Genomic DNA, 26,257 nt, shown 5'->3' with positions numbered 1-26,257 from the left:
CTCAAAAATCCCAAAATAAATAAAATAAACAAAAAACAAAAACAGAACAAAACAAAACTAGCCGGGCGTGGTGGCGCATGCCTTTAATCCCAGCACTCAGGAGGCAGAGGCAGGCAGATCGCTGTGAGTTCGAGGCTAACCTGGTCTACAAAGGGAGCCCAGGACAGCCAAGGCTACACAGAGAGACCCTGTCTTGAAAAACAAAAAAACAAAAACAAAACCAAAAACAAACAAAAAAACAAATAAAATAAAATAAGTAAAGGTAAGAAACTCTTTATATAATGGTAATATCATTTTTGTGCCTAGCTTTTTTAATTCAATTCATTTGAATTGTGTGGCCCTGGAGGGAAATTACAAAAGAGGAAGGAACGGGAGAGAGAGGGAGAGACAGAAAAAAAATTAGATGAGACTGTCTAGAAACAATAGGACGACGCTGGGAGGAAAGCAGCACTCAGAGTCAGTTGGAGCCCGCCCTCCTTCATTTCCTCCAGCCGCGGTTTCCGCTCCCTTTCGCGCTCAGGGCTTCCACGCAGCCCCGCCCCATCGTAGCTCGGCTATGATTGGCTCCTTTGAACGTCTACGGGTAACCTGATTGGTGGAAGCCAGGCTCTTTACCGCGGTGAGTTTGAAACTGCTGGCACTCGGCCTCTGAGCTCCCGGAGTTGCTGCGTCCGCGCAGTCCGGAACTGCGGTGTCGCCGCCGCGGGAACAGAGAGGTATGGCGTGAGGCGGGTCGGGTGCGGGCAGGGCCTGCGGGGCCTCCACGTGAGCCCGGGGTTCCCCTGTGGGGCGGCAGGGCATCGGTGCGTGCCCAGGGTCTGTGGACCGGTAGGGCATCCACGTGAGACCATGGTCCGCTGTGGACGAGTTGGGCCTCACCTGAGTCTGGGGTTCCCTGTGGACCGGTAGGGTTTCCCTTGAGTCCGGGGTCCCCTTGTGGACGGACATGGCCACCCAGAGCCCGAGGTCCCCTGTGGACGGGTTGGGGTTCTCTGTAGAGAAGCATCGCCTCCCTCGAGCCCGGTGCTCCTTATGGAGGGGCAGCAGCGCCTCACTTGAGGTCGGGGTCCCCTATGGAGAGGCAGCACCTCCCTTTGAGCCCCGTTGTCCCCTGCGGACGTGCAGGGAGGGCCCCCACGCGAACCCCAGGTTCCTGCAGACACGCAGGGCCTCACTGGTGCCCCGGGTGTGGGCGAGGTGCCAAATTGTGTCCTGAGTCCTGTTTGTCTGCGGTGTGCGGGGCTCGGCGGCACCAGGCCAGCTGCCTTCCGAGGCCGCCCGTTGGTATTTCCGGAGAAACTGACCCGTGGGGTCGTTTAAAATCATTACTAACCAAGGTTCCGAGCCAAGAAACAATGTAGGATCGTTTGTTTGTTTATTTATTTATTTTAGTTGTCTGTGGTGTGGTTTGTAGACGGCCACAGACGGTACCCAGGCTAAGAAATACCGAGAGGGAGAGCCACTGACATTTAATATTCTTCATTGTCTTAAAGACATACTTAATACTGAAGGTTTCGGGTGTGCACACACCATCCCCCCCAAAAACTTGGTGGTCTGGATTGGAGAGGTGCACTGGGCAGCTTGTAACACAAGCCCCAGGAGACTGGAGCCCAGCTTTGAAGACGTGTTAACTCTGAGCTGACTGTGCAGAGGCGGGCTACACGTTTAATGTAATATATATAATCCTATTAGGTGTCTGTAGGTGCTATTTTAACTCTTAGATTTGGGGTTCCATAAACCTTTACCTCCCTTCCAAACTCCCAACCCTAGGAAGGAGAGAAAGAAGGTTAGACTCGAAAGAGGATGTAGGCCACTTAGCTACTTGGCTGTTTAGGAATGTAGTGTGCCTTGAGGGCAAGTCCTATCTTTGTTTCAGGATATCTCCAACTGCATCTACAGCAGGGGGGAGGGGGTGTAGCAGCAGCCTTCTCACTTGGAGCCCCTGTCTATCTCTGGCATTTATCCCCGCTCTAGAGTCCTCAGAATTAAACTCTTAGTTTGCTGCTATGGACAGTCTGAATCAGGCCCATATCCTACACCTGGGATTAAAACAAAAGTGTTTACATAACTGAGTTTTTTAAAGACACCCAAACTTTCCATTACACTATGTCTGTATTGAAGAAAAAGGATTTTCCTTTTCTTTATTCTTTTTTCTTTCTTTCTTTTTTTTCTTCAAGACAGGGTTCTCTGTGTAGTCTTGCTCTGTAGCCCAGGCTGGCCTCAAACTCACATTGATTCTCCTGCCTCTGCCTCCTGAGTGCTGGGATTAAAGGCGTGTACCACCACACCTGGCCAGGAAAAAGATTTTCCTTGATGTGTATTGTAATTTTATGAAAATGTACATAGCTGAGAGTCAAACTTATGAGCAGTCCCTGAAGCCCAGGGTCTAGTGAGATGCCTCGCAGGACTCATTTGGAAAGGTTGTTTTATTATTATTATTATTATTATTATTATTATTATTATTATTATTATTATTATTATTATTATTACTCTTCCTATTAATTTTTTATTTGTTGAGCCATTCTCCTGTGTAGTACTAAGAGCTAGGATTCCAGGCTGTGCCACCACGCCCGGCAGAGTTGATTTTATTTTGGAAAAGAATCTGTGAAGAACAGAACTCACGAAGGGTGGGCTATTTAGTGATGTTCATAAGGATCTTATCTGTGGCAGAGGGCTTTCAAGGAAAAGGCGCTTAGCTTTTCCCCCTACTGTTTGTTGATGCGAGGCATTTTTTTCTTTTTTGTTCCATGACACACTTTGCGTGTGTGATTAGAATTTTGTGCAAATGCAGTGTCTTGGGGCTATTACTGCTGTGATGCAACCATGACCAAAGCAAAGGAACTTGTGGGGAAGGGTTTATTTGGCTTATGCTTCCACATCACAGTTCATCACTACAAGAAGTCAGGACGGGAACCAGGAGGCAGGAGCTGATGCAGAGGTCGCTGAGGGATGTTCTCATGGCTTCCTCCTCCTGCTTTCTTATAGAACCCAGGACCATCTGCCCAGGGATGGGTTCACCCACAATGGGCTGGGCCCTCCCCCATCAATCACTAATTAAGAAAATGAACTACAGATTTGCCGACAGCCCCCATCTTATGGAGGCATTTTTTAAATTGAGGTTCCCCTCCTCTCTGATGACTTTAGCTTGTGACAACGTGACACAACTAGCCAGTACGGCACCTTACAGTCTTCAGTCTAAGGTGCTTAATTGGCGTTTCCCTTAGAGTGTCTTGAGCTCGATTGTCTGGGGCTGCTTTCAAAAACATTTCAATTCACTCGGCTAAATGCTCCTGCTCTTCAAGTGAATTGAGTGCTTTTTAAAACAAATGCTTTTATGATAAACAGATGCTATTCCTGGTGGACTTACTTTGCAGTTGCACTTTGTTTCCTTTTGAGATAGTGTTGCAGCAATGGGCCACAGGTTGGCCATGAACCTGCTCCTCAATTTTCCTTGTGCTAGGTTTCCTTCTCAGATTCATATTGTCAGAAGAAAGAAAATGGTACAAATTTAGTACAGTAGCACTCTGTTGAAATGGTTGGGTAGACTTAGCATGTACTGGCATTAAAATCATGCTGGTTTTTGTTGTTGTTTGTTTGCTTGTTTGTTTGTTTTTAACTTTCAGTCCTAAGAATCAAACCCAGGGCCTTTTGCCCTTTTTTTATTTTGAGACAGTGTCACCAAGTTGCTTTAGCCAACTGTGTATTGGCCTTGTCAATGGCTAGGGTGACAGGCCTTCCTCATTAGGGCGCCTGATTTGTGACTGAAGAGACTAAGGCAGATGCAGTATCTTGGGAGCTGAGAAGGCTCAGAAAGTCTCCCTGGAAGAGCAGCTCAACCCTGGTACTGCTATCTGATGTAATACCTGATATATATGGGTTACTGATGTAATATCTGATAAATATGGGCTATGCAGGAGGCCCTATGGAAGACACTTTGTATGTGATGTCTAATGGGTACTTAGAACTGCTTTGAATTAGTAGTACTTAATCACACCAATGTTTCCCCTCATTTTAGGGTCTGTCATAACCTGTTGAGTTACTATGGAAGACTATATCAAAATAGAGAAAATTGGAGAAGGTGAGTGGTTTTAGTATAAAGTTTTTGGAAAGAATTTAACAATGCTAACATAGAACCCAGGGACATTTATTAAGTGTAGTCATCGATGCATTTGTACTGATGTACATGAATTAGTTGGTGTTAGTCGTCACCTTGACAGAATCTGGGACCCTCTGAGCAATCCTAAGGGGGATTCTTTCGACTATATTAATTGAAGTGGGCAGACCCCTCCCCCCATGTGGACCCCATTCCCTGCCTGAGATCTGGACTCTGTAAATGGAGAGAAGGAGCCAGGCCACAGTAAACCCCACTCTCAGCTGCCTTATGCTCCTGCTGCTGCTGCTGGACTCTAGCCCAGATTCTGAATCCAAAGAAACCTTTCTTTGGGCTGCTTTTGTCTGGGTCACAGCAACAGCAAAAGCAAGGCGTCTTTTACTTCTAACCTAAAACACAAGATGTTTCTTGTTCAAGAGAATTTAAACTTTTCTGAGCCTTTGCCGATGACCCCTAGGGCCTCATGCACCACCCACTGAGCTGTGTTCCCCATGCTGAGCTCACTTGTGGTACTGAGCAGCCCAGATGCTTGTTTCGGAAGCAGAACAGCTTGTCTGTGTGTTGGGGAGGTAGATTACGGAGGTAGAATTAATGCTCATTTCATAGTACACTGTTAGTCTTTTTCAGTGAATTCTAAGTACTAGATTCAAATTTTTAAGGTAAACTGAGTGACAAACTAAGCTGGGTGATTCCCCCCCCCCCCATGTGGTTATCATGTGCAAGAGTGCTTTAAACCTTGCAGCTATCATGCTGTGTACTGTTCCTCTCTCTAGTATTTTGAACAGTGCTTATTAAGCCCACGTGGTCCGAGGAGTGAAAATAACCCTTATCTGTACAGTCTTCTCTTCCTGCAACAGAATTTCCATATTTCTACCTAGTAGTAAGACTTTATTCTTAGCTCTTCAGGAGCAAACAGTGGAATTTGGGTTCTAGTGAGAACTTGGTTCTGGTGAGGACTGTTACCATTTTCATCTCTGTTCAGAGACCCCGCACTTACACAGGGTATTAAAACCAAGGTAGGGAATTTTGTAAGCCAGGAATGGCCCAGGTAGTGTCCAGTTGGGTATCTTGAGTTTCCTCTTCTTTTTGTTTTGTTGTTTTTGTTATTTTGTTTGTTTTTCAAGACAGGGTTTCTCTGTGTTGCCCTCGTTGTCCTGGAACTTGATCTGGATCTGTGATCCAAGCTGTCCTTGAACTCACAGAGCTCTACCTGCATGTGCCTCCCAAGTGCTGGGATTAGAGGCTTGTGCCACCACCACCTTTTTCTTTTTTAATGCGACTGTCATCTCCACAACCGTGTCCTTGTGTGGTAGCCACTCTCCCTTGCCAGCTTCATCTGCTACCACTTCTCTAGTTGGATTTCTTTGATGCCGTTAGATAAGGTTTTTTCTTCCTTTCTTTTTCAGGTTTTTTTGAGACAGGGTTTCTCTTGTGTAGCACTGGCTGTCCTAGACTCCCTTTGTAGATCAGGCTGGCCTTGAACTCACAGAGATCCACCTGCCTCTGCCTCCTCGAGTGCTGGGATTAAAGGCGTGTGCCACCATACCTGACTACATAAGGCTTTCTGAAGCCATCCCATGCTGCCTTCTCTTTTCATCTTGTTCTAGGTCAGTGGTTCGCAACCTTCCTCATGCTGCTACCTTTTCATACAGTTCCTCATGGCGTGGTGACCCCTGCCCCCAACCAGAAAATTATTTTCATTACTACTTCATAGCTAATTTTTGTTACTGTTATGAGCCATAAAGTAAACAAATATGTGTGCCTTGCCCTCCCCACCACCAAAGGGGTTGCAACTCACAGGTTGCAAACAGCTCTTCTAATTGAGGGAGTTTGTTCATTTCCTTTGTATCAGCCTTAGTATTCCTTTTAGCTGTACAAAGTTTACACTCCATGAAGGCTGGGCCTGGCATCTCAGGAGCTGCTTAGGCCCTCAGCACCTTGACCTGCTTTTCTGAACTCTTCTCTGGCTTCGAGGCTTGTCTGCTACATTGTGCCTGGCTGCTGTGGATTCTGTGTAGATGGTATCCTGAACATTTGAAGTAATTTGAAATCTAGGTGATATTATCCACATTTTCTTGTGCAAATACCAAGTACCTGGTTAAACGTGTGGATAAGTTGTAAGATACATGCTAGTGATTTCCTACTTAGTCACCTGTGTTTTGTTGGTCACTATGCCCAGCAAGACAGTCTTGCGATCACACAGCTGTCTACACGTGGTTGGTGGAGCCTTCTTTGGCATTTAGTAAGCACTCCAGAAGCATTGATTCTAATGAGGTTTTATGGCTTTCACCACTCAGTGCTATCAAGCCTTTATCCCTGGGATAACAGGGATCTTATGCTTGCTTTTATAAGTATGTGTGTGCGCGCCTTTGTGCAGTTGTGCAGAGCCCGTGGAGGCCAGAGATGTAGCCTCCTCTGGGATTGGAGTTTCAGGTGGTTGTGAGCTGCCTGCTGTGGGTACTGCTCCGCTACAAGGGCAGTGTGAATTCTAAACCCTGAGACATCTCTCCAGCCTTGTCTTGTATGATTTCTTCCCCTCCTCAATCGTTTAATGATTTAAAATGCTCCTGAATTTAAAACATTTAATTTCAAGGCATCTACTGTTTATCTCATGAATAGTGTTTGGTGATTAATGAGTAAAGTGGATGCGCTTTGTTTAGCCCTATATATTGCAGAAGTTAATTGAGAAGAGCCAGGAGTTGAGATACTCAAAACAAGCTGTTCTGTGTTATCTAAGAATCAGTGGTTACTAAGTGCTGGCTGCTAATCATGAGTTAGTTAAGAAATGTGGTAGTTCGCTGGGAGGAAACAAAGTGCTAGTAGGAACTCTGAATTGATCGTTATTTATTTGAATGTGTTACACACCTTACTAATTGTGAGTGCTCAGACAGTGTCTTCTTGCTAATGGCTTAGCTGCTTGTGCTTCATACAAGCATAATATCCACCATTAAGGAGCATGTGAGTATAGATTTCCTGTGGTTTTGCAGACAGAATGTAGTCAGTTCTTTATCTGGGATAACTTGGTTATTCAGTCACCTTACATTCCGTCAAAATAATAATAATAATATCATTAAAATGGCCAGGTATGGGAGTGCACACCTTTAATCCCAGCACTCGGGAGGCAGAGGCAGGCGGATTGCTGTAAATTCCAGGCCAGCCTAGTCTACAAAGTGAGTCTAGGACAGCCATGACTACACAGAGAAAAACCCTGTCTTGGGGGAAAAAAAGCAATAGCAACAACAACAACAATAATTATTATTATTATTGTCATCATCATTAAAATGACTATAGGGTTTAGGAAAACACTGTCCTAGAATTTAAACAATGTTGGGACAAAGCTTATGTGGACAGCAAAGTGCTTAATATTCTAAGCAGTTCATCTCTGGGATAGAGTCTTAGAGCCAGTAAAAGCTGTGGAGTAGACATTTAGAAGAAATTCCTCTAATACTCTGGGTTTTCTGGACTGGGTCTAACTAACCTGGTCTCAGCTTCCCAAGTGATGGGATTACAGGTATGCACTACCAACTGGGATCTTTGTCTTTTGAGACAGGGTCTCACTGAGTTGCTCAGGCATGACTTCAGTGTGCAATTTTCCTGCCTTAGCCTTACAAGTAGCTGTGATTACAGGTGTTTGTCACCCAGCCTGGTGTTCTAGTCATTGCTGAAGTCATACTGGTGCCACGAAACGCTATTCAACAAAGCTTACACACAGCTCGGGAGTTCAGTACCTCTTTTAATTGGACTCAGAGTTTACGAGGCTCCTCTGATATTTGGAGAAGAGCATGCAGCATAGGTGTGAGCTAGGTAATTGGCCAGCTAGCTAGCTCTGACTGCCACACCCCTCTCTGTCTTTCCTACTGGCATTACTGTTCATGTTAGTGTTTTCAGCATTCCCAGTGGGTAGGAGGCTTCCTATTCTAGTGGGAAAAAGCAACTTTATTGGGCTTAGTAAAAATGCATGGTGTTTCTCTACTCCACTCTATTGGATGAGATCTGTGTAAAAGAATCAAGGAAAACAGTTTTCTCAAAGTTTACCAGTGTATGCTCTTGGTACTGTTTTCCAAGCTTTAGTTTATATAGTATTTTATGTGTTTTAACTGCATGCAGGATATTTGTCAGATGAATTTCAGCTTGCAGGAGATGTGCACCCTAATGTCTATGTGCTGAGTCATGAAGGAATCTTGCCTGTGGGAGACTTAGGGTAACCCCATGCATTTTATTTCTAAGCCATGTGTATGTTGGTTGTAGTTACTTTCAATTCCTTATTGGAAGTATGTGTGAGGTGACCTCCTATCGTATGAGTTCAACTAAAAAAACCTCTCTGCTTCATTTTAGGTACTTATGGCGTGGTGTATAAGGGCAGACACAGAATTACTGGCCAGATAGTGGCCATGAAGAAAATCAGACTTGAAAGTGAGGAAGAAGGAGTGCCGAGTACTGCAATTCGGGAAATCTCCCTATTAAAAGAACTTCGCCATCCAAATATAGTCAGGTGTGCTATATCTGCATTGAAACAATTCTCCCCATGCTGCCTCAGACCAATTTTAATGTAGACTTTTTATGTAGTTTCTGGTCAAGTGGCTAGAGTCCTAGGAAGAGATCAAGAGAGTAGCCTGTTTGAAGAATTCTCGTGGCACTGAGAATTAGTGTAGGCTGGGGGAGCAAGGCGTGGCTGTGGGAACCCTTCATGAGGAGTTTTATCAGCTCTTATTTCAGAACCCAGGTCCTCAGAGGCCTCTTGTCCTAAGACAAGTAGCTAGGTTGGGGGTGAGATGCTTCATGTTTATTGACTAGTTTGGTAGGGTTTTTAGAAATTGTCTCATTCATTAGACTCGCTGTTAGCACTGGAACTGACCCTGGGCTCTAACACTGAGCTGTATCCCCTGCCTCTTGATTTGGGGGCTTTGAAATTTTGAGACAAGATTTTACTCCAGCTCACCCAGGCTAGCCTAGAATTTACTTCTATCCTCTAACTTAGCCTCCCGAGTGCTGGGCTTAAGCCACTGTGCTCAGCGTCCAGCACTCTCTAAGTTTATTTAGAGACAGGAGCTCACAGATTTAACCAGCTTGTCCTTGTGCTCACTCTAGCCCAGGCAGCATTTGAATTCCGAGATCCTCTGCCTTAACCTCCCAGCTTCTGCCTCTGTTAAGTTGGGGTGACAGGCTTCTGCCCCTCTCCTGGGTTCTGACTGTTGTGCTGGGGCTGGGACTAGGGAACTGCTGCTGAAGTCAGGCTCGACTGTTATGTCCTTAGTTAACTTACTTCAGTGACAGACAAGCTGAGGGACAAGCAGCCAACTTTGCTAGGATAGCTCATTTTGCACAGGAAGACGTAAATACTGTCCTGGAATTCCTCAAGTTCTACTAAGAGTGCGGGCGGGTGTTAGAAGCCTCTCTGATAACCCTGAAGCTCTCAGGAGCAGCTGTGCCTTATGAGGAAGGGGGAGGGCAGGGGGACTTGCTGGACTAACGCGCTGTTGTTCTCCTTAGTCTTCAAGATGTGCTCATGCAGGACTCCAGGTTGTATCTCATTTTTGAGTTCCTATCCATGGATCTCAAGAAGTACTTGGATTCTATCCCTCCTGGTCAGTTCATGGATTCTTCACTCGTTAAGGTAAAGATTTACATACTTATGCCCCTGAATGTAGGTTCTGTCCCTGTGTTTTGTGCCTGAATCTTGGAAAACCTGTAAGAAAACAGAAATACAAAGAGGGTTTTACGTTTCCTTTCTACACAGATGAGATCATCATTTATCTGTCTTATTTCCAGACAGTTGTAGGAAGTCTTAGTAAGATTGAAATAAAGTAATTACTGGTTTTCTTAGAGGCCACATGATCCTATCTACCAAGATCTTATATATAAACATATTTTATCCTAGTCCCAAGAATCCATCTCTAAAATGACATAAGGAGGTGGGCTTGGTGGCACATACCCATAATCCCCACACTTGGGAGATAGGCTGGAGGGTGAGTTCAAGGGCAGCCTAGGCCACAGAGTCTGGGTGGTGTGGCTGTTTGTGTCCCAGGGACTTACTTACGGCCAGCCGGTTAGGTCAAAATGATGAACTTCAGGTTTTGTGAGAAATACTATCTCAAAGACAAAGGTGAAAGTAGTAGAGAGGACACTGACTTCCACCTCTGGCCCTGGTACCTACGTCGGTACATGCACATATAGAGTGTACACACACACTACACACAGAGAGAGTTAGGTTATGATTGGACTTTTACAAAACCCCAGTTTAAATTGGTTTACATGTTTTCCAATTTCAAACTTTTAAATCTATTAGATTGATGTCTCCAAAGAGGAAATGCATATATATGTAAAGTGACAGAAATGAAAAAGTTTTATTCAAGTTAGAAGCAGTTGATTTGAATGTGTTGAGGAAACATATGTAGAAAGCTAACTTGTTACTTAAAGATAGAGAACAAAAATTTAAACACCTGCATGGCTATAGATGCATCCTTTGCTACACATGTACTATGTGTAAACAGGTTTTCTACCCACCCGTTTAAGCTAGTTTAAAGAGCCCAAAAGGCCTTGTGGTAGCTAAGTTATTCCTCTGCATTGTAATTTCTTATTTCTTCAGAAACAGTGATCACTTAGGAGTCTTGTGCGATGATTAAGTTTCTGACTTACTTGTTTTTTCTAGAGTTACCTGTACCAAATCCTCCAGGGGATTGTGTTTTGTCACTCCCGAAGAGTTCTTCACAGAGACTTGAAACCTCAGAATCTATTGATTGATGATAAAGGAACAATCAAACTGGCTGATTTTGGCCTTGCAAGAGCATTTGGAATACCAATAAGAGTGTACACACATGAGGTAAGCTGTATCCTGAGTGTGTGATCACCAGATTGCTGCCTGGCGTCTTTTAGCCATGAAAGAAATACTTGGTTGCAAAAAGTTCCTGCAGCCAGGCCTTTAATCCTGGCTTGAGAGGCACTTGGGAGGCAGAGCAGGTGGATCTTGAGGCCAGCCTGGTCTACAGAGAGAATTTCTAGAACAGCCAAGGCTACATAGGGAAACTTTGTCTAAGTGCGCGTGTGCGCGCGCGCACACACACACACACACACACACACACACACACACACACACACACACCCCACAATTCTGTTCTGGTAGCATCAATTTATTGCTTCTTACCTAAATTCACTCTTGTTTACATGGTCTATGCAAATGGAGCTGGGCCTTTTGGCATGCTTTGTCGGGGGATTCCTGGAGGGGTCTTGAGGAAGGAAAGGGTTTATTGTACTTTTCTCTATGTTGACCTTTCCCGGAACTGTGGTTCCTCCTGACTGGACTGTGCTGTGGTCATTCAAATCACTTAAGAGGCAGGTTTGGCTGTCTGAGGTATACATTATTCTGATGGATTTGGGAGCCAATAACTACAGCTGAGGGAGGGAGTGCTAGGGATTGAGCCCCGGTCCTTGTCCATGTTGGTCAGTGACCCATCACTTGACCCTGTCATTGCACTTTGTCAGTGCTATGCTGATGGTTGGCATTTTTTTTGGTTGCTTTCATTTTCCTCTTCAGAGGGGATTGAACCTAGGGCCTCACACATACTCTGCCCTAAACTGTTCTTACCTCATATTTTGAGGAAGTCTCACTAAGTTGCCCTGGCTGGCCTTGAGGTCACTGCAGCAGATAGGCTTTAGACTTGTGAGTCCTACCCTTGCCTCCCAGTAGCTGGGATTGTAGGTCTGCATTAGCAGACTGTGATCCTCTGCTGTTTCTGAAAGGCACTGACTTGTGTAGAGCACAACATTGACATCTGGGGTATCCATAGTGTCAGGTGACTAGACCCTAGTCCCTTTCCCTCCTCGTTTCCTTTAGTTTTTGAGGCAAGGCCAGTTTCCTGTAGCCCTGGCTGGCCTCATTCTCTGGGTAGCTGCTTGCTTCCTCAGTGCGGACAGTACAAGTGTGCGCTGCTATGCCCGGGGAAGGCAGTGCAGGTGCTGTCACCCTGCACAGTGCTTGAAAGGCACGCTCTCCACCCACCAAGCTGCCTTCTCAGCCCTTCTTGTTTATTCCTCTTTAGTTTTTCACAATTTATGATAGGAATTTTCTTTGGCTATAAGTGCTCTTGACTCATTTTGTTCATAGAGGTCATAGATTCACTATTTCGATAAATATGTTACTATGGTTGATTAGTTCTAAATCACTAATTCAAGTGGGCTTTGGGGGAGCCTTAGGTGTCACATTCATTCTAATTTTAGCTTTCATCTTATATAAGCAAAACATGCACTTTGTACAGTACAATTCCTAAGCCATCTATTGCTTTTTAGTGCTTTTTCTTATTTAAAAAGATTTGTTTATTTATTATTATGTACACAGTGCTCTGCCTGCATGTACACCTGCAGGCCAGGAGAGGGCATCAGATCAAATTATAGATGGTTGTGAGCCACCATGTGGTTGCTGGGACTTGAACTCATGACCTCTGGAAGAGCAGTCAATGCTCTTAACCTCTGAGCCATCTCTCCAGCCCTGCTTTTTCTTATTTAAGATTTTTTTAAAAAGTTGTTTGTTTTGTTTGAGGCAGGGTCTCACTGTATCTCTGGCTGTTCTGGAACTTACTTTGTAGACCAGGCCGACCTTGAACAGAGCCAGGCTGTGGCTACTTTGATTCTTCTATTTTAATGATTTGAAGAGCAAGGTTATTAAGCAGAGCATAGAAATTGAATACTCAGCTTCCAGTTAGTATTGCCTTGTAGTTAATTGGCTTAAATTCTTTGGTGACACCTGCACAGCTTCTAGAAGACAAGCCAGTGAGGCAGCCTGTAGCACGTTACTCTGTTTGTTGTCTTGTCCCAGGTAGTGACACTGTGGTACCGATCCCCAGAAGTGTTGCTGGGCTCGGCTCGTTACTCCACACCGGTTGACATCTGGAGCATAGGGACCATATTTGCAGAGCTTGCGACTAAGAAGCCGCTTTTCCATGGTGATTCAGAGATTGACCAACTTTTCAGGATTTTCAGGTAATGGCGTTTTATGCCTAAGCTGCTAAGCCTTTGAGGTTAAATAATAAAGGCACCATGTGTGATAGGAATTTTGCTTTTCTTTTAGAGCTCTGGGCACCCCTAACAACGAAGTGTGGCCAGAAGTAGAGTCCCTGCAGGACTACAAGAACACATTTCCTAAGTGGAAGCCAGGGAGCCTCGCATCCCACGTCAAGAACCTGGATGAGAATGGCTTGGATTTGCTCTCAGTAAGTGAGCTGTGCTTCAGGGCTTAAGTGCGGTGCACTTGCATGCTTATTGTGGCACAGGAGTGACTGGGCACTCCCCTCAGTCCTGAACTGTAGCAGGAGGAGTCAGCAGTTGAGTTAGATGCCTGGTTGCGGCAGCTGCTGTTGTGATGGAAGTGCTGTGCTCTTGAACTTCAGTGTCAGACTTTCTCTTTACTTTTTTTCATATTGGTAGGTTGTGCTGTAGGAGAGCCAGGTCTCACAGACCTTTTCACTTGAGTGTGTGAGGCTGGGTTATAATGGCTCCTTTTTGTCTTGTGTGCTACTTAAATTCCTTTTAGTTTATCAGTCTGCACTGTGTTGACTGCTTGAATATTTGAGTCATTAAGGCTTTTTACAGTGTAAACTCCATGTCTCAGGTCTAGCTTGTTTTCTATTAGAACATTTCTAATTTCCCTATTTCTCTATTAGAAAGGCTAGCAAAGACTAATATAATCCTGATTTTCTTCAGCTAGACTGGTGCATCCTATTTGCAGTTATTTTCTTTAAAAACAAGGCAAAAGAACAAACTTACTGTTAAGGCTAATAAATAAAGGCCTTTTACTTTATGAAGTAAAGTTGTAGTAGAACAGTGTTTAAAATTTCAATTTGTAGAAGTAATCAAATACATGTTCCAGTTGGTCTTTCAGCTCCTTTACAACCTGCAAGTAGTGCCACCAAATGGAGCTCAGATTTGTTCTTCAATATTTTTCATACTGGTATTGTTGGCTAACCTTTCTCTATCCTGGTAGTGTCTAAAGTTAGTAGTTTTTGTTTGTTTTTGTGATGCTATGGGTGGGAGGTAGGGCTTTCACGGCAGAGGTTGGCCATGGACAACTGGGCTGCCTCCTTAGCTCTCAAGCCTTTGAACATAAATAATTTCACTTTACTTAACAAAAATCAATTTTCTCAGGTGAGCTGACACCCTGAGCCGGCTAATCTTGCTGTGTCTCTGTCCCCTGGCCAGCACTGTGGTAGTGTCACTGTCCTCCACAGTCCAGCAGAAGACTGCTGTGCTGCAGTCAGCAATGTCTGTATCCTCCTGCAGAACACCCCAGAAGCAAACTTTCCCATGGGTGGGGACCACTGTGGATTATTGATTAGACTTGGCTTCAGGTTTCAGTTTATTTTTCCCTCCACTTTTTTGGATTTGGGCAAGCTTCTCAATGTCCATGAGAGACTCGGTGACTTGATTTGAAGAGTGCAGCACATCTCCCTTTTTCTGTGAGGATCAACTGACACATCCTCAAGGCCTTCCTACAGTCCTGAATGAATGTGTGAGTGTAGATGGTAGCTAGTCAGCAAAAGGCTCTGCAGGGCCCAGCTTATAGCTCCAGCAGATGCGTGCTCAGCATGTTTGGGAGGCAGAGGCAGGAGGGTCAGGGTTTCGGAATCATTGTAAAACAAGGCCCTGTCAGTCGGGTTGGGTCTATTTATTGCCTCAGCTTTCTCTGAAGATAATGTGTATGATCAGATTTAAAAATCAAATACTTCTTTCTCTGGAGCATATAAGTTAGTTTACTGTAATTAATCCATCACTTGTAGCTGTGCTTATAAAAACACATTGTGTTTTTCCTTTGTTAGCTTGGGGAAGGGTTGTCTGGAGACTGTCATGAGACATCATAGTTGATTGCTACCTTTGCAGGAATGTTGTGAATAACAGATGGACATTTACTTTTCAAGGCAGATATGATTAGCTAGGTAATCTGTTGATTTACGTTTTGGTTTTAAAGCTGTCTGAGTGCTTACCTTTTAATTTATAGCAGGTTACTAAGATGTCTGTAATTTAAGTAGTGAGCTGTGACGTTCCCTTCACACACTCACTGAAATTAGTAACGTGGCTCACAGCTGGGGAAAGCTAAGGCTTATGGGATTTTTAAACAACTCATTTTCTAAGTTTATTTCTTCTTTTTCTCTCTAGAAAATGCTAGTCTATGATCCTGCCAAACGAATTTCTGGTAAAATGGCCCTGAAGCACCCATACTTTGATGACTTGGACAATCAGATTAAGAAGATGTAGCTCTCTGTGGAAGTCCCTGCCTGCTGTGGCAGGGCAAGATAGTGGCATTTATTGTTGACTGACTCTCTTCCTGTCTTGTATATTTTTCTTTTCTTTGTTTGTGACCCATCATCTGGACTTTTCCTAATTTCATACATATAACTTAATTAACATGTAAATATTATTCCATATGAATTTAAATATAATTCTGTATAATTGTAGATGTCACTGTGGTGGCTGTTTGTTACATTAATGCAAGTAGAAGTGTTGCTGCGGGGACTGGGGAGCTTGAATCACCCCAGAGTTCACGGCAGCTATTCCTGCATCTGGGACCATGCGATCTCTCGAGGGAGCTGAGTCTGGGCTTCGTGATGCTGTGAAGTACCTTCATCCTGGATATTTATATTTGCTGGTCAGTTTCTTGCCGTGTGAAAACTACAACCTGACTACGGAGAGTGGTTAAGCATTCTCTATAAGAATGCTGAGGAGATCTCGGGTTTTTAGTAACTTATACACCCAACCTGTAAGTGCACCAAAGTCGGCTAGGCTTTACAGTTAGAGACAAGGCCTGTCTAGCGCGGAAGGACAGTTTTGAAGATTAATTAAGACTACCTATTTTTAGGTTTGTTGTGGAAGCTTGTTTGTCTAGTTGGAGTCCTGTGCCTTGCATTGTCAGAGGTAGGTTAGAGGGTTTGCCTTGGCTTCCAGGTCTAATTTGAAAACTGTCGTCTATTAGTAGTGTCTAAAAATGTCCTTGTCCAAATATTTAGCTGAAATCACTTTGGGAATTCAATTGTGTAGCTGTGCAGCTTAGTGTAATTCTTAGGCGCAGCCTGATTTATCTGCTAGTAGTCAAAAGAATGCCTGAAACAACTGTTCTTTTTAGAATAAAAGGCTCAAATGTTTTAGTTTAATAGTTGGAGGATCATGAAAAGACTGAGCTCCAATAGATGGAATAAACTTGTTTTGTTCCTTTAGCCGGCTCAGTTTAATAATAGCTCAGCCTCAGCTTCCTGTGCTTGATTGGTGTCAGGAAGTTCCTCCAGAATTTGAGTCCTGGTGCTCCAGTTGTAGAAGCTTCTGTCTCAGTTCGAGGGAACAAGTTCACTGAAACAGTTTTCAACAACATCCTTATGTGTTTAGGGAGCTCCAGTTCTGGAGACCACCCATCATGGGGTGTTAAGTCTGCTGCCTTCAGTCTCTACTCACAGGACTAACCTAGGCAGGTCCGCAGAGTGGCTAGTGGATACTGATGGCTGCAGAGACCTGTGCTGATGTAAACTGGGCCCACGGCTGGAGAGCCTTGGGGATTTGGTGATAGGCCCTGGTTCTTGCAGAAGAAACCTTAAACCTTGAAATCTGCACCTCCTAATAGCTTCCTTAGGGGCATGAGTTGGGAAATTGGTCCCCTCCCCCACTGGGTTTTTAATACTTAATTTGACTTGAGTTGCTGGCATTTAATTTATAGTCCTGACTAATACAGTGATCAGTGCAACATGACTTAAATGATGTAAAAGCTCCCAATTTGAAGCACACTTGAGGTTATATATTCCTCCCCCCCCCCCCCTCATTTTTGTGAGACAGGGTTTCTCTGTATAGCCTAGGCTGCCCTAGACTCGCTTTGTAGACCAAGCTGGCCTCTATACGTTTTCTGTTGATTACCCTTTGACTTCTTTAAATTTAGTTTATAGAGTGTTGCTTCTATTATAGACTTAGTATTTTGAAGTTTGTAGCACTTAGTGTAGAGAAGTATGTGGAATAGTCTTTTGGAGGTAGTCCCCTTTAAATGATCTCAGCCTTGTCCCTTTTTTGTTAGGAAGTAACCTGGGTAACAAAAGCAGTTGTACTGGTTTGTTAACCAACAACTATCACTGCTTTGTATTTGGAAGGACTGTAGTAGTGATTGAATGGCATGCTATTTCCACAGACAGTTTATACACCATAAGGATGCTGTGGATGGCCGGGCGGTGGTGGTACGTGCCTTTAATCCTGACACTCTGAGTTCAGGGTCAGCCTGGTCTATCTACAGATTGAGTCCGGGACAGCCAGGACTACATGATGAAACCTTGTCTCAAATAAAAAACAGAAAATGCTGTGGATGTAAACCATGAGAATTCCTGCTGCATCATGATCTCTATAATAGAGATTTCCTGCCCAGTGGCACAGCTGTTGCTCTCAGCCTGTTGTGAGGTGGCAAATGTTTCCATGAGCAGGAAAGACAAATTTTTTCTGTCTGAAGAGTTGGGTGCTTTGAGTATTGAAATCTTGCTCAGGTCTTAGTAGTTTCAAAAGTGTTTTGGACAAACTTCTCAAGCAAGCACTAATGTGAGACTTTCAACAGGTGGGTTGTGACCCTCTTGGGTGTTGAATGACCCTTTCACAGGGGTCGCAGATCAGTTATCATGCATATTAGATATAATATGATTCATAACAGCAAAAGTAGTTATAAATTAGCAACAAAAATAATTTTATGGTTAGTAGTGAGGAACCATGTCAAAGGGTTGTAGCATTAGGAAGGTTGAGACCCAGTATACTAATGGAAAATTACTCAACATAAAAAATCAAATTTCCCAGAACATAGAATGAGACATTTAAAACCAACATCAGTCTGCAACCCAGGAGTGGATTGAGACAAGCAGTGTCTGGAGCTCTTACCCATGCCGCCAACAAGCTCAGACCAGGCACTCCACCCTCTCCCCTATCTTTGGTGTACCTTTGCCTGCTTGAGCAGTAATTTATCCCTTATCAAAGTCATAACATTTTAGGATTGAAAGATTGTTGGATGTAATTTAGTTTTGTTTTCTTCCATGAGAGGGCCAAAGACTTTACATAGCAGTGGAGAATGGAACTTGGGCTTTCTGGCTCCTGGTTTAGAACATTGCAAAATTGATATGATTTGGTTGTAGAGGAATTGTATGTAGTCAGCAATGGAAGTAGAGGGTGTGGGACTAAACCCCTGAGAGTCTGAGGCAGGAAGATCAATTTAATTTCTCAACCAGCCAAGATTACAGTTTGGGGCCCACCTGATTCTAAGGACCCCAGTCTCTGAAGTGAGGATGTGTAAAATGGGCTTTTGGTTTCCAGACATTAGACTGGAAAGGCCACAGAGTAAGCGGGAGACCAAGAATAGTGGCTGTTGTACCTAACCTACCCCTTGGAAGCTCATCTTTTGCCCCCTTTTCACTGGGCGGCATCTCATGCTGTAGGGTTTTTCTGGAATGGCTCTCAATACCAGCCAGGCTGACCTCAATGTAATCTTGCCTCAGCCTCCTGAATGCTGTGATTATGAGTTACCACGTGGTGCTCTAGGTATTTTTCTATCTTCATAATAACCAAAGACAAACCAACTTTCTTCCAACTATGAGCCAGACACTAGCTGTACTAAGGCAGTATTGCACATGGTGGGTGCCCTGCTGCTGGAACAAAGGAACTCAAGAGATTTCTCCTATTATATTTGGAGTCCAGCATGATCCAAAACAAGGAAGACTCAATTTAGTGTGTCTAATGGCATGAAATAAAAGGATTAGTCACAAACAGAAAACTGGACTTAAGCAGATGTTTATTTGAACACAAACATCAAGTCCTACTTTTCATGTTGTTCCCAATTAAACGATGCAACATTTTTACCAGAAGAAGCTCTTTAAACAGCCTTCTAGGGAGTGAATAAACAGGACTATATTTGGCTAACAGCTGCTTCTAAAAAATGAGATGTCAGCAAAGCAAGCTGTTGTTTAAAGAAAACTAATTACCCAGCTACCTTGGACTTGGATGGGGGTAAATAAGGCCCTCCCATTTCTTGGCAGTGTTTTGTCTGGGCTTTTAATACTGTTAAGATATTTCACTTTCCATTCGGATCAAATGGATTGAAAAGATACTGTGTATTTCTAGTGCCAATAACCAGTCCTTTGTGTTTGCTGTCTGTGCTTAGTCACCAACTGCTATTTTGTTTAGTGCCAAGCAATGTGTTTAAGAACACTAAACTTTAGATGACCTAGTGACACAAAGTGGTTATATTTGCATGCATCTAATTATGCAAATGTGTTTATCAGCAATGTCTTTTCTATGCACAGGCTTCGAAACAGGTTTTAGAAATTCATTTTGAGGGTAGGTAGCAAGTCTGTGAACTAGAAATCTCTCTTGCCCTGTGGCTCTTTGGCAGGTGAGAAGATGCCTGCAGTGTGTGCATCCTGAGTGTGTGCACCGCATGGAATGCTGGAATCCCTCTTTCAGCCCCTGCAAATCCCTGTGGTGATGACTCCACTTGTTTGAAAAGTTTCTTGTCATGAGAAAGCAGGATGTTTTATAATGTCTGAAGCAATCCTGAAAATTAGGAACATTTAAATGTCCCCAAGAAACCCTTAGTGTCACAAAGGCCAGGCAGCTCGCATAGTGCTCCTAAACTTCTGGTGATAATCTTGAGACAATGAAAGACACTGAAGCAACGCCAAGAGATGTTTCCCATGTTAGCCTGTTTCTGTGGAGAAGCCTACCTAGTTAGACGTTTGCTCTGCTTCCCTGGAGCCCACTCTGGGCCTTGTGGATTCTAGAAAACTATGCCGAGCTGCACCCCCAGCCTTGGTTGTACTTCTTGTTTTAAGGCAGGATCCTCATAAGTCACCCAGGCTCGTCTTGCTTAAGCTCATCTGCCAGCCTCCTGAAGGTGAGAGCCACCAGGACTAGCAAATTATGTGTACTTTCAAGAGGGGTTTGGTCTGATTGCCATGTCCATTGTTCCTAGCAGCATCTGGAACTATCACAGGTATTAGTGTTTTGTTTTGTTTTGGTTTTTTTAATATGTTCATGTACTAGGTACCCGTTAGGAGCCAGATACAGTGCTTGGCCAGGAGGACGGTTTTGAGCTAAACAAATAGCTCTTTAGTGAACTTTTCATTAGCTCACAGGGAATACAGATTAAAAAGTGAGAGAAATCTAGCAGGGTTTTAGAATTGGACTCTTGTCTGTTATGACTAAAGCAGAATTCAAGGTCTGAGGCTTATTTTCCCCCAAGGAATGTTCGAAAATATTTCAAGAATGCAGTGTCTCACATGCTTGTTCATAAGGAAGTAGCTCCGAGAATCTGCCCCTTGACTCAGATCCCTGGAGAAACTACGTGACTTGTGGAGCTCCCTGTAAAATCAAGACATTCCAAATGGGAGCTACAGACCGAGCCAAGCCCAGGGCTTGTAAATGTGGAGTACTCAGGTGAGCGCTCTGGTACCCAGGAAGCCATTGGCACCCATGTCCTTTAGCCAACTAAATGAGAAAGGGTGGAGCTCACTGATAAAAGGCCCTTGCCGACATGCCTTATAACCCCAACTGGATCCTGCGGACCCATGTGATGGGAGAAGATCACTGATTCCCTCTGGCCTGCGCACATATGTGCTTTTGTGTGTGCTCGCCCTCCCCCTGATAAATAAAGGTTTAAGGATGAAAAAGATTAGAGTTAGGGAGGGGCCCAGGTGCTTGTGGAGGGGTGTTGCCATGTTCTGAGCATGCATCTTTCGATAGTGTGAAATACATGAGGCCAGTGCCTGCTTGAAGCCAGAGGAAAAATAGACGAGGTATGGGATTCAACTTCGATTTAGGAAACCCACAGGTTGGTCGTAATCACACACGTGTCTAGAGATGCCGGAGACAAGGGCTGATCGTGTAGGGTGCCCCCAACTTTAGAGTTGCCGGGCCCTTGTTGCCCATTCTTTAAATTCCTCTGTAAAGCAAAAATATGGTGTATTAGACAGTCTAGACATGAGCACTATGTTCTATGTGTTGGAGGTCATAGGATTAACTTGTGGGTCCTGGGGTCAAAGATAGGTTCCTTAGGTCGGTGCCTTTTCTCACTCCGCCATCTCACTACGCTCTCTCATTGTGGTCTGTTTATCAATCTGTCATATCTAAGTAGGATGCTATTGCGCTTGAAACCTTTATTTTGTTCTGCTCTGTGTGTTGCGTCCCTCCTGAGTGTTCCTCAGCACTCCTCAGTGACACACTCCTTGCAGACCTCTAGGAATGCATGCTCATTTCCCCTGCTTTGTCTCTGCTCTCTGGTCTAGGCTTTTTCTTCCTTTGCAGAACAATTCTTGTACCAGCCCCTTCCTTCCCTGTTGTTTTGCATTTTAGAGCCCTCACTCTGCCAGATGCATGTCCCGGGTTCTTGAGTCCTCTGGCTGGCTTCTGCGCTGACCCTATGGTGATGGGCAGAGGGACAGTGGGAGAGATGACCTGCCTCACTTTTCAGTCACAGGTGATGCCTCTAGCGCCCGTGGGGCAAGCCTCCCTGGCTCCCTCCCAGAGACTCTGGCTAACGTGGCTGTCTCTAGCTCCTAGCTTTCTGTCTTTTCTCCTCAAGTCATTCACCCCTGTCTACCCTGCCTGGTTGTCTGCCATCTGTCTTAGCTATTTATTTCAACCTTCGCATAACCAATATCTTGGACTAAAGTTCTTCTGTTTCAACACCAGAAATGATTTTGCTTTTTCTGATTGAATCCTAATCTGTAAGATTCAAGTTTTAAGTTGCATTCTGAGTCAGATATGGCAGCACAGGCCTGTATTTATATTGTTCTGGATCCTGACAGTACCTAAAATTGGTCAAGACTGTAATACTGTAAATATGTGACTTCAAAGAGAACAAAATTTTTTTCCTTCCCGTTTTTGAGTTTTGCTGTGACAGGCTTCAGTATGTAGAGTTCTGGCTGACCTCAAACTCCTGGCAGTCCTACCTACCAAGTGCTGGACTCTCAGATGTGAGCCACCACCTTGGTCTAAGAGGTGTTCTTCTTCTTTTTTAACCAGACTTCCCAGAATATTGCTAGAGACAGGGCTGCCAGTCATGAGCTAAGTAAGTAGCGAGGCTAGACTCCTTGAATTGACAATTTCCTGCAATATAAATAGTCAGTGTGTTGCATTAGCAAAGAAGTGGCTGGCAGCAGAGTAGATAAGGAGCCACACATCAGCATCCTCTGCACTCACAGGAAGTATGAGACTGTCTATTGCGAGTGTGGGTGCTAGTCTTCCATGGGGGTGACTACGAGGTTCTCCTTTCCATACTGTACTTGAAACGTAGATGAAGCGAGCCCTGCTGTGGACCATGTTTCAGTTCACATGGGAGAGGAAAGTTGCTGAAACACAACCAGCCATGGGAGTGTGGCCAACTGGCAGTCGTGAGCGGTGCCGAACTGGATGAGAGAACCTGCAGGTACTCAGGGTATAGCAGCCACAGGATGAAGACAGCAGGCTGCAGAAGACCAGCTGGGGCCAGCCTGGCACTTTCCTGGAGACAAAAGCCTGGTCATTTCTCCACCCGAGTAGCAGCCTCCATAGTGACCCATAGTGGGCATCTGCAGAGCAAGTGCTGGAGGGGCACTTGGCTTGGGAATGGTTATCACGGCCACAGGCCACTCAGAGTTTGAGTTAGTATGGTGGAATGCTCAGTCTTGATTCTTGCTCTTCATGCCCCGAGTTCTCACGTCTCATGGAAGGCTGAGGCCTTCCACTCTTTCTGTTAACTCAAGCTTATTTGCATATGTGTTGCTATAAATCCCTATTTTATATGAAAGTTGCCTAGTATGTAAATAAAGTATAGGTGTGTGCACGCCACACACTAGCCAGAACAGGCCCTGAATGTCACTGTGGAGCCTTCAACTCTGTTCCAGAAGTCCAGTGACTGGGGGAGGCCAAAAGAGGGCATCACATCCATGATGTGACCTGCAGTTGTGAGCCACTGGTGAAGGTGCAGTGAGTAGAATTATGGAGCCATCTCTCCAGCCTCCAGACAATTTTTTAAAACTGTAGTTTAAGAGATGTTTGATCAAGAATTTTAAGAGGAGGTATTAGCTTTAGATTTAGATTAGATTTCTTATGACTTGAGTATGAAACACAAACCTCATAATTGTGTTTACTCTTGCTTCTTCAGCAATTTTAAAGATTTACAAGTCTTTTCAGCCCAAAATTAGGTTATACTTGGATATAAACACAATTTTGCCTGTTTCTAACTATTTGAAAATGAGAAAGAATCTTCTATGTGCTTATTAATAGAAACATGGAGAAAAGTATAAAGAAAATTGAGAGTTATCCTACCACAGAGCACAGTCATTGATATTTTATGGCAGATTCATTGACTAGTATATAACAAATGTAACTGTCGTAGTAAAATACAAAATGACACACTTTAAACTGTACATTAGAAAAGCAATAGTTTTCTAGGTGGCCATAGGTGCCTGTAGTTCTGAGTTCATTGGAGGCGGCAATGGTGCATGTTGATGGAAGTTAACCCCACCAATTAAGTTTTTTAAATAATTTATTTGTAATTTATATATAGGTGTTTAGCCTGTATGAATGTCTGTGTGGGAATGTCAGATCCTCTGAAATAGGAGATGAATAGTTGTGAGCCACAATGTGGGTGCTGGGCTTTGAACCCTGGGTCCTCTCAAAGAGCAGCCCATGCTCTTAACTATTGAGCCATCTCTCCAGCCCTTCAATTTTTATTTTTCTATGTAAATATAAATATTTTAAATTGTATTTAGATTTCGTAAAGATTGTATTTGTTTATTTATTTTTGAGACAGTTTCTCTGTGTAGCCTTGGCTGTCCTGGACACACTTTGAAGGCCAGGTTGGCCTTGAACTCACAGCGATCCACTTGCCTCTGCGTCCCGAGTGCTGGGATTAAAGGCATGCACCACCACCGCCTGGCTAAAATGATTTATTTTTAATTATGTGTAGGTATCTCTGTATGGGCATGTGAACATAATGTTCTGAAAGTCAGAAGGGGGTGTGGGTTTCCTGGAGCTCAGTTTAGAATGCTGGGACTTGAACTCAGAACCTCTGCAAAAGCAATCTGTGCTCTTAACTTCTGAGCCAGCTCTCCAGCCTTTGTATTTGGAGTTTCTGAGACAGAATCTCATGCTGAAGTCAGAACTTAAAAGTGTAACCCAGACATGGAGGTTATAGGCTGAAGTCTCCAGCCTGGCACTCTTAGTTTTAGGAGTGGAGGCAGCTGCTGTGTAAGGAGTGATGGCACTTCTCTTCAGTGTACTTGAGTGATAATGCACTGCTGAGCAATAGCAGTTTCTTGTACTTGCACATAGTACCACAGCCTGCAAAAGTCCCATTTACTCTCCTAAGGGGTGGGGGTGGGGGATACCTTTGAGGGAAGCTGTAATACTGTGATAGAGACTTTGGGGAAGGGAATCACAGTGTGGATTTTTTTCCCCTTGAGATTTTCATTCTATAACCCAGGCTAGGCTTGAATTTGTGATCTTTTTTGCTTCAGCGCTATGAATGCTGGGACTGCTGATGGGAGTCACCGCACCTGGCTAAGAATTACATCTTAATTGTGGTTTTCCTGTGGGTTAAAAATGTTTTTATATATGCAGTCATTCATTCATCCTTAAATATCATTGTTGATGACCCAGCACATCCCTCGGGGACACTCTGCTAGCTTTAGCAGGAAACAAGATAAATAAAACATCTTATTCCACCCCACTGCTTTCTTCTGGTTACTCTGGCAACAGACATTAAGAGTGGCATTGTTAGATAACACGCAGTCCACACTTGGAACCCAGACAGGACCTGGAGACAGCTCAGCAAAGGTGTTGCCTGCATGTAAGCTACCCAAGAGGTTTTCATAGTTCCTTGAAGCCAGCCACTTCACCACTAAGAAGGTTCCACCCCAGAAAACTGGGCAAGTGGGGCTTAAACTAGTACCACGCAGCAAGGGCTGTGAGAGACAGTCCAAATGACAGAAGCTGCACGGTCCCATCCACTGTTTCCTTTTACAAACAGACTTAATCTTTCTTTTGCTGGGATATGTTTATGTTATGCAAAGAATATTGGCGCTACAGCGTACACATATCTTTCTGACGATTGCCCACAGTGTCACAGAGAGTTCAGAGGACAGTCCCTCCTGCATCCTTACTGAGCACTACTGACTAGAACTCTGTGGCAGCTTTCCAAAGCCACTGAGGTCAGTTTGAGCTTGATGGCTGGGAAGAGTTGTACATGCTTTACAATAGCAACATTTGAGGCAGGTCAGCAGACACTGCCAAGTGTGCCCGGCATAGCCTGTTGAGGGTTGGCTAACTCCTGGAAGAAGTGATGGGTAATGCCTTATACAAGGAGAGTGGGTTTCCACTTGTTCTTGTTTTTTGTTTGTTTGTTTTTTCTGTAGTCCTACCACTGGGCACAAAAAGATGGGTTAGTGACTGCGTGCATGATGGTCATTCAGAGACCAAGACTGGCGATGCCTGTGCCTTCCACACTTGGTCCAGGCTCCGATCCAGAAGGCAGCTGAATGCTGGGTGAGGTAGTACAGGCCTATATCACTAGCAAGCCAAAAGGATCATGAATTTTCAGCCAGCCCCGAGCAACACAGTGAGCTCTGTTTTTAAACAAACAATCCAAACACCACAACATGAGGGAGTCAGAAAGTAGAAAACAGCCACAGCATCATGGCCAGGCCTATCTCGGTGTCTCATCTTTGGTCCTGTGTTGCCAGAACACAACGGGTAGCCACGCTGGTCAGCAGGAAGACTGGGAGATGAGGGCTGGCTGCACGCTGGAGGTGGAGAGGAGTTCGGGTGCCTTTTGGTTCCACGAGAAATGACTTTGCAAGTGCCAGTTTACCCAAATCAAGAACTGGCTTGCTGTCTTCCTCAGGACAGCTGCCTATGCTGTCATTTTCCCTAACAGTTACCTGGCACAGGAATTCAGTGTTTCCCCAGAGCAGCAGTTTCTCAACTTGTGGGTTGCAGCCCCCTTGGGGGGATGAGTATTGCATATCAGATATTTATCTTCCATAACAGTAGCAACATTACAGTTATGAAATAGCAACAAAAATAATGTTATGGTTGGGGATGGCCACAACATGAGGAACTGTATTAAAGGGTCTCAGCATTAAGGTTGAGAACCACAGCCTTAGAGGTTCCCAGGTA

The 26,257-nt window shown here is 44.3% G+C and overlaps 1 protein-coding gene and 1 long non-coding RNA gene across 3 annotated transcripts; one reads left to right on the top strand and one right to left on the bottom strand.

The window, feature by feature from the left end:
* The first annotated feature begins 581 nt into the window (after positions 1 to 581).
* On the top strand, positions 582 to 15,552 carry CDK1 (cyclin dependent kinase 1). 2 transcript variants are annotated; one of them, XM_084753988.1, is made up of 8 exons: positions 582 to 716; positions 4,016 to 4,078; positions 8,447 to 8,603; positions 9,602 to 9,725; positions 10,761 to 10,931; positions 12,921 to 13,084; positions 13,173 to 13,314; positions 15,254 to 15,552. In XM_084753988.1, exons 2-8 carry the CDS (start codon positions 4,042 to 4,044, stop codon positions 15,350 to 15,352), a joined length of 894 nt encoding a protein of 297 aa, XP_084610114.1. In that variant the 5' UTR covers positions 582 to 716; positions 4,016 to 4,041; the 3' UTR covers positions 15,353 to 15,552. The 2 variants fall into 2 exon arrangements, with proteins under 2 accessions (XP_084610114.1, XP_084610115.1); XM_084753989.1 differs by lacking the exon at positions 582 to 716 and adding an exon at positions 820 to 905.
* LOC311581584 lies at positions 15,387 to 25,264 on the bottom strand. The gene is made up of 2 exons (XR_014773814.1): positions 24,005 to 25,264; positions 15,387 to 16,696 (listed from the first exon to the last, which is right to left on the bottom strand). It is a non-coding gene; the product is annotated as an uncharacterized lncRNA (long non-coding RNA).
* Positions 25,265 to 26,257: the final 993 nt, after the last annotated feature.

This window comes from Acomys minous, assembly GCF_964271855.1.
Source record: "Acomys minous genome assembly, chromosome: 13".
Classification (NCBI taxonomy): Eukaryota; Metazoa; Chordata; class Mammalia; order Rodentia; family Muridae; genus Acomys; species Acomys minous.
Note: the sequence above shows the minus strand (reverse complement) of the source record. Positions and strands in the feature narration are given on the sequence as shown.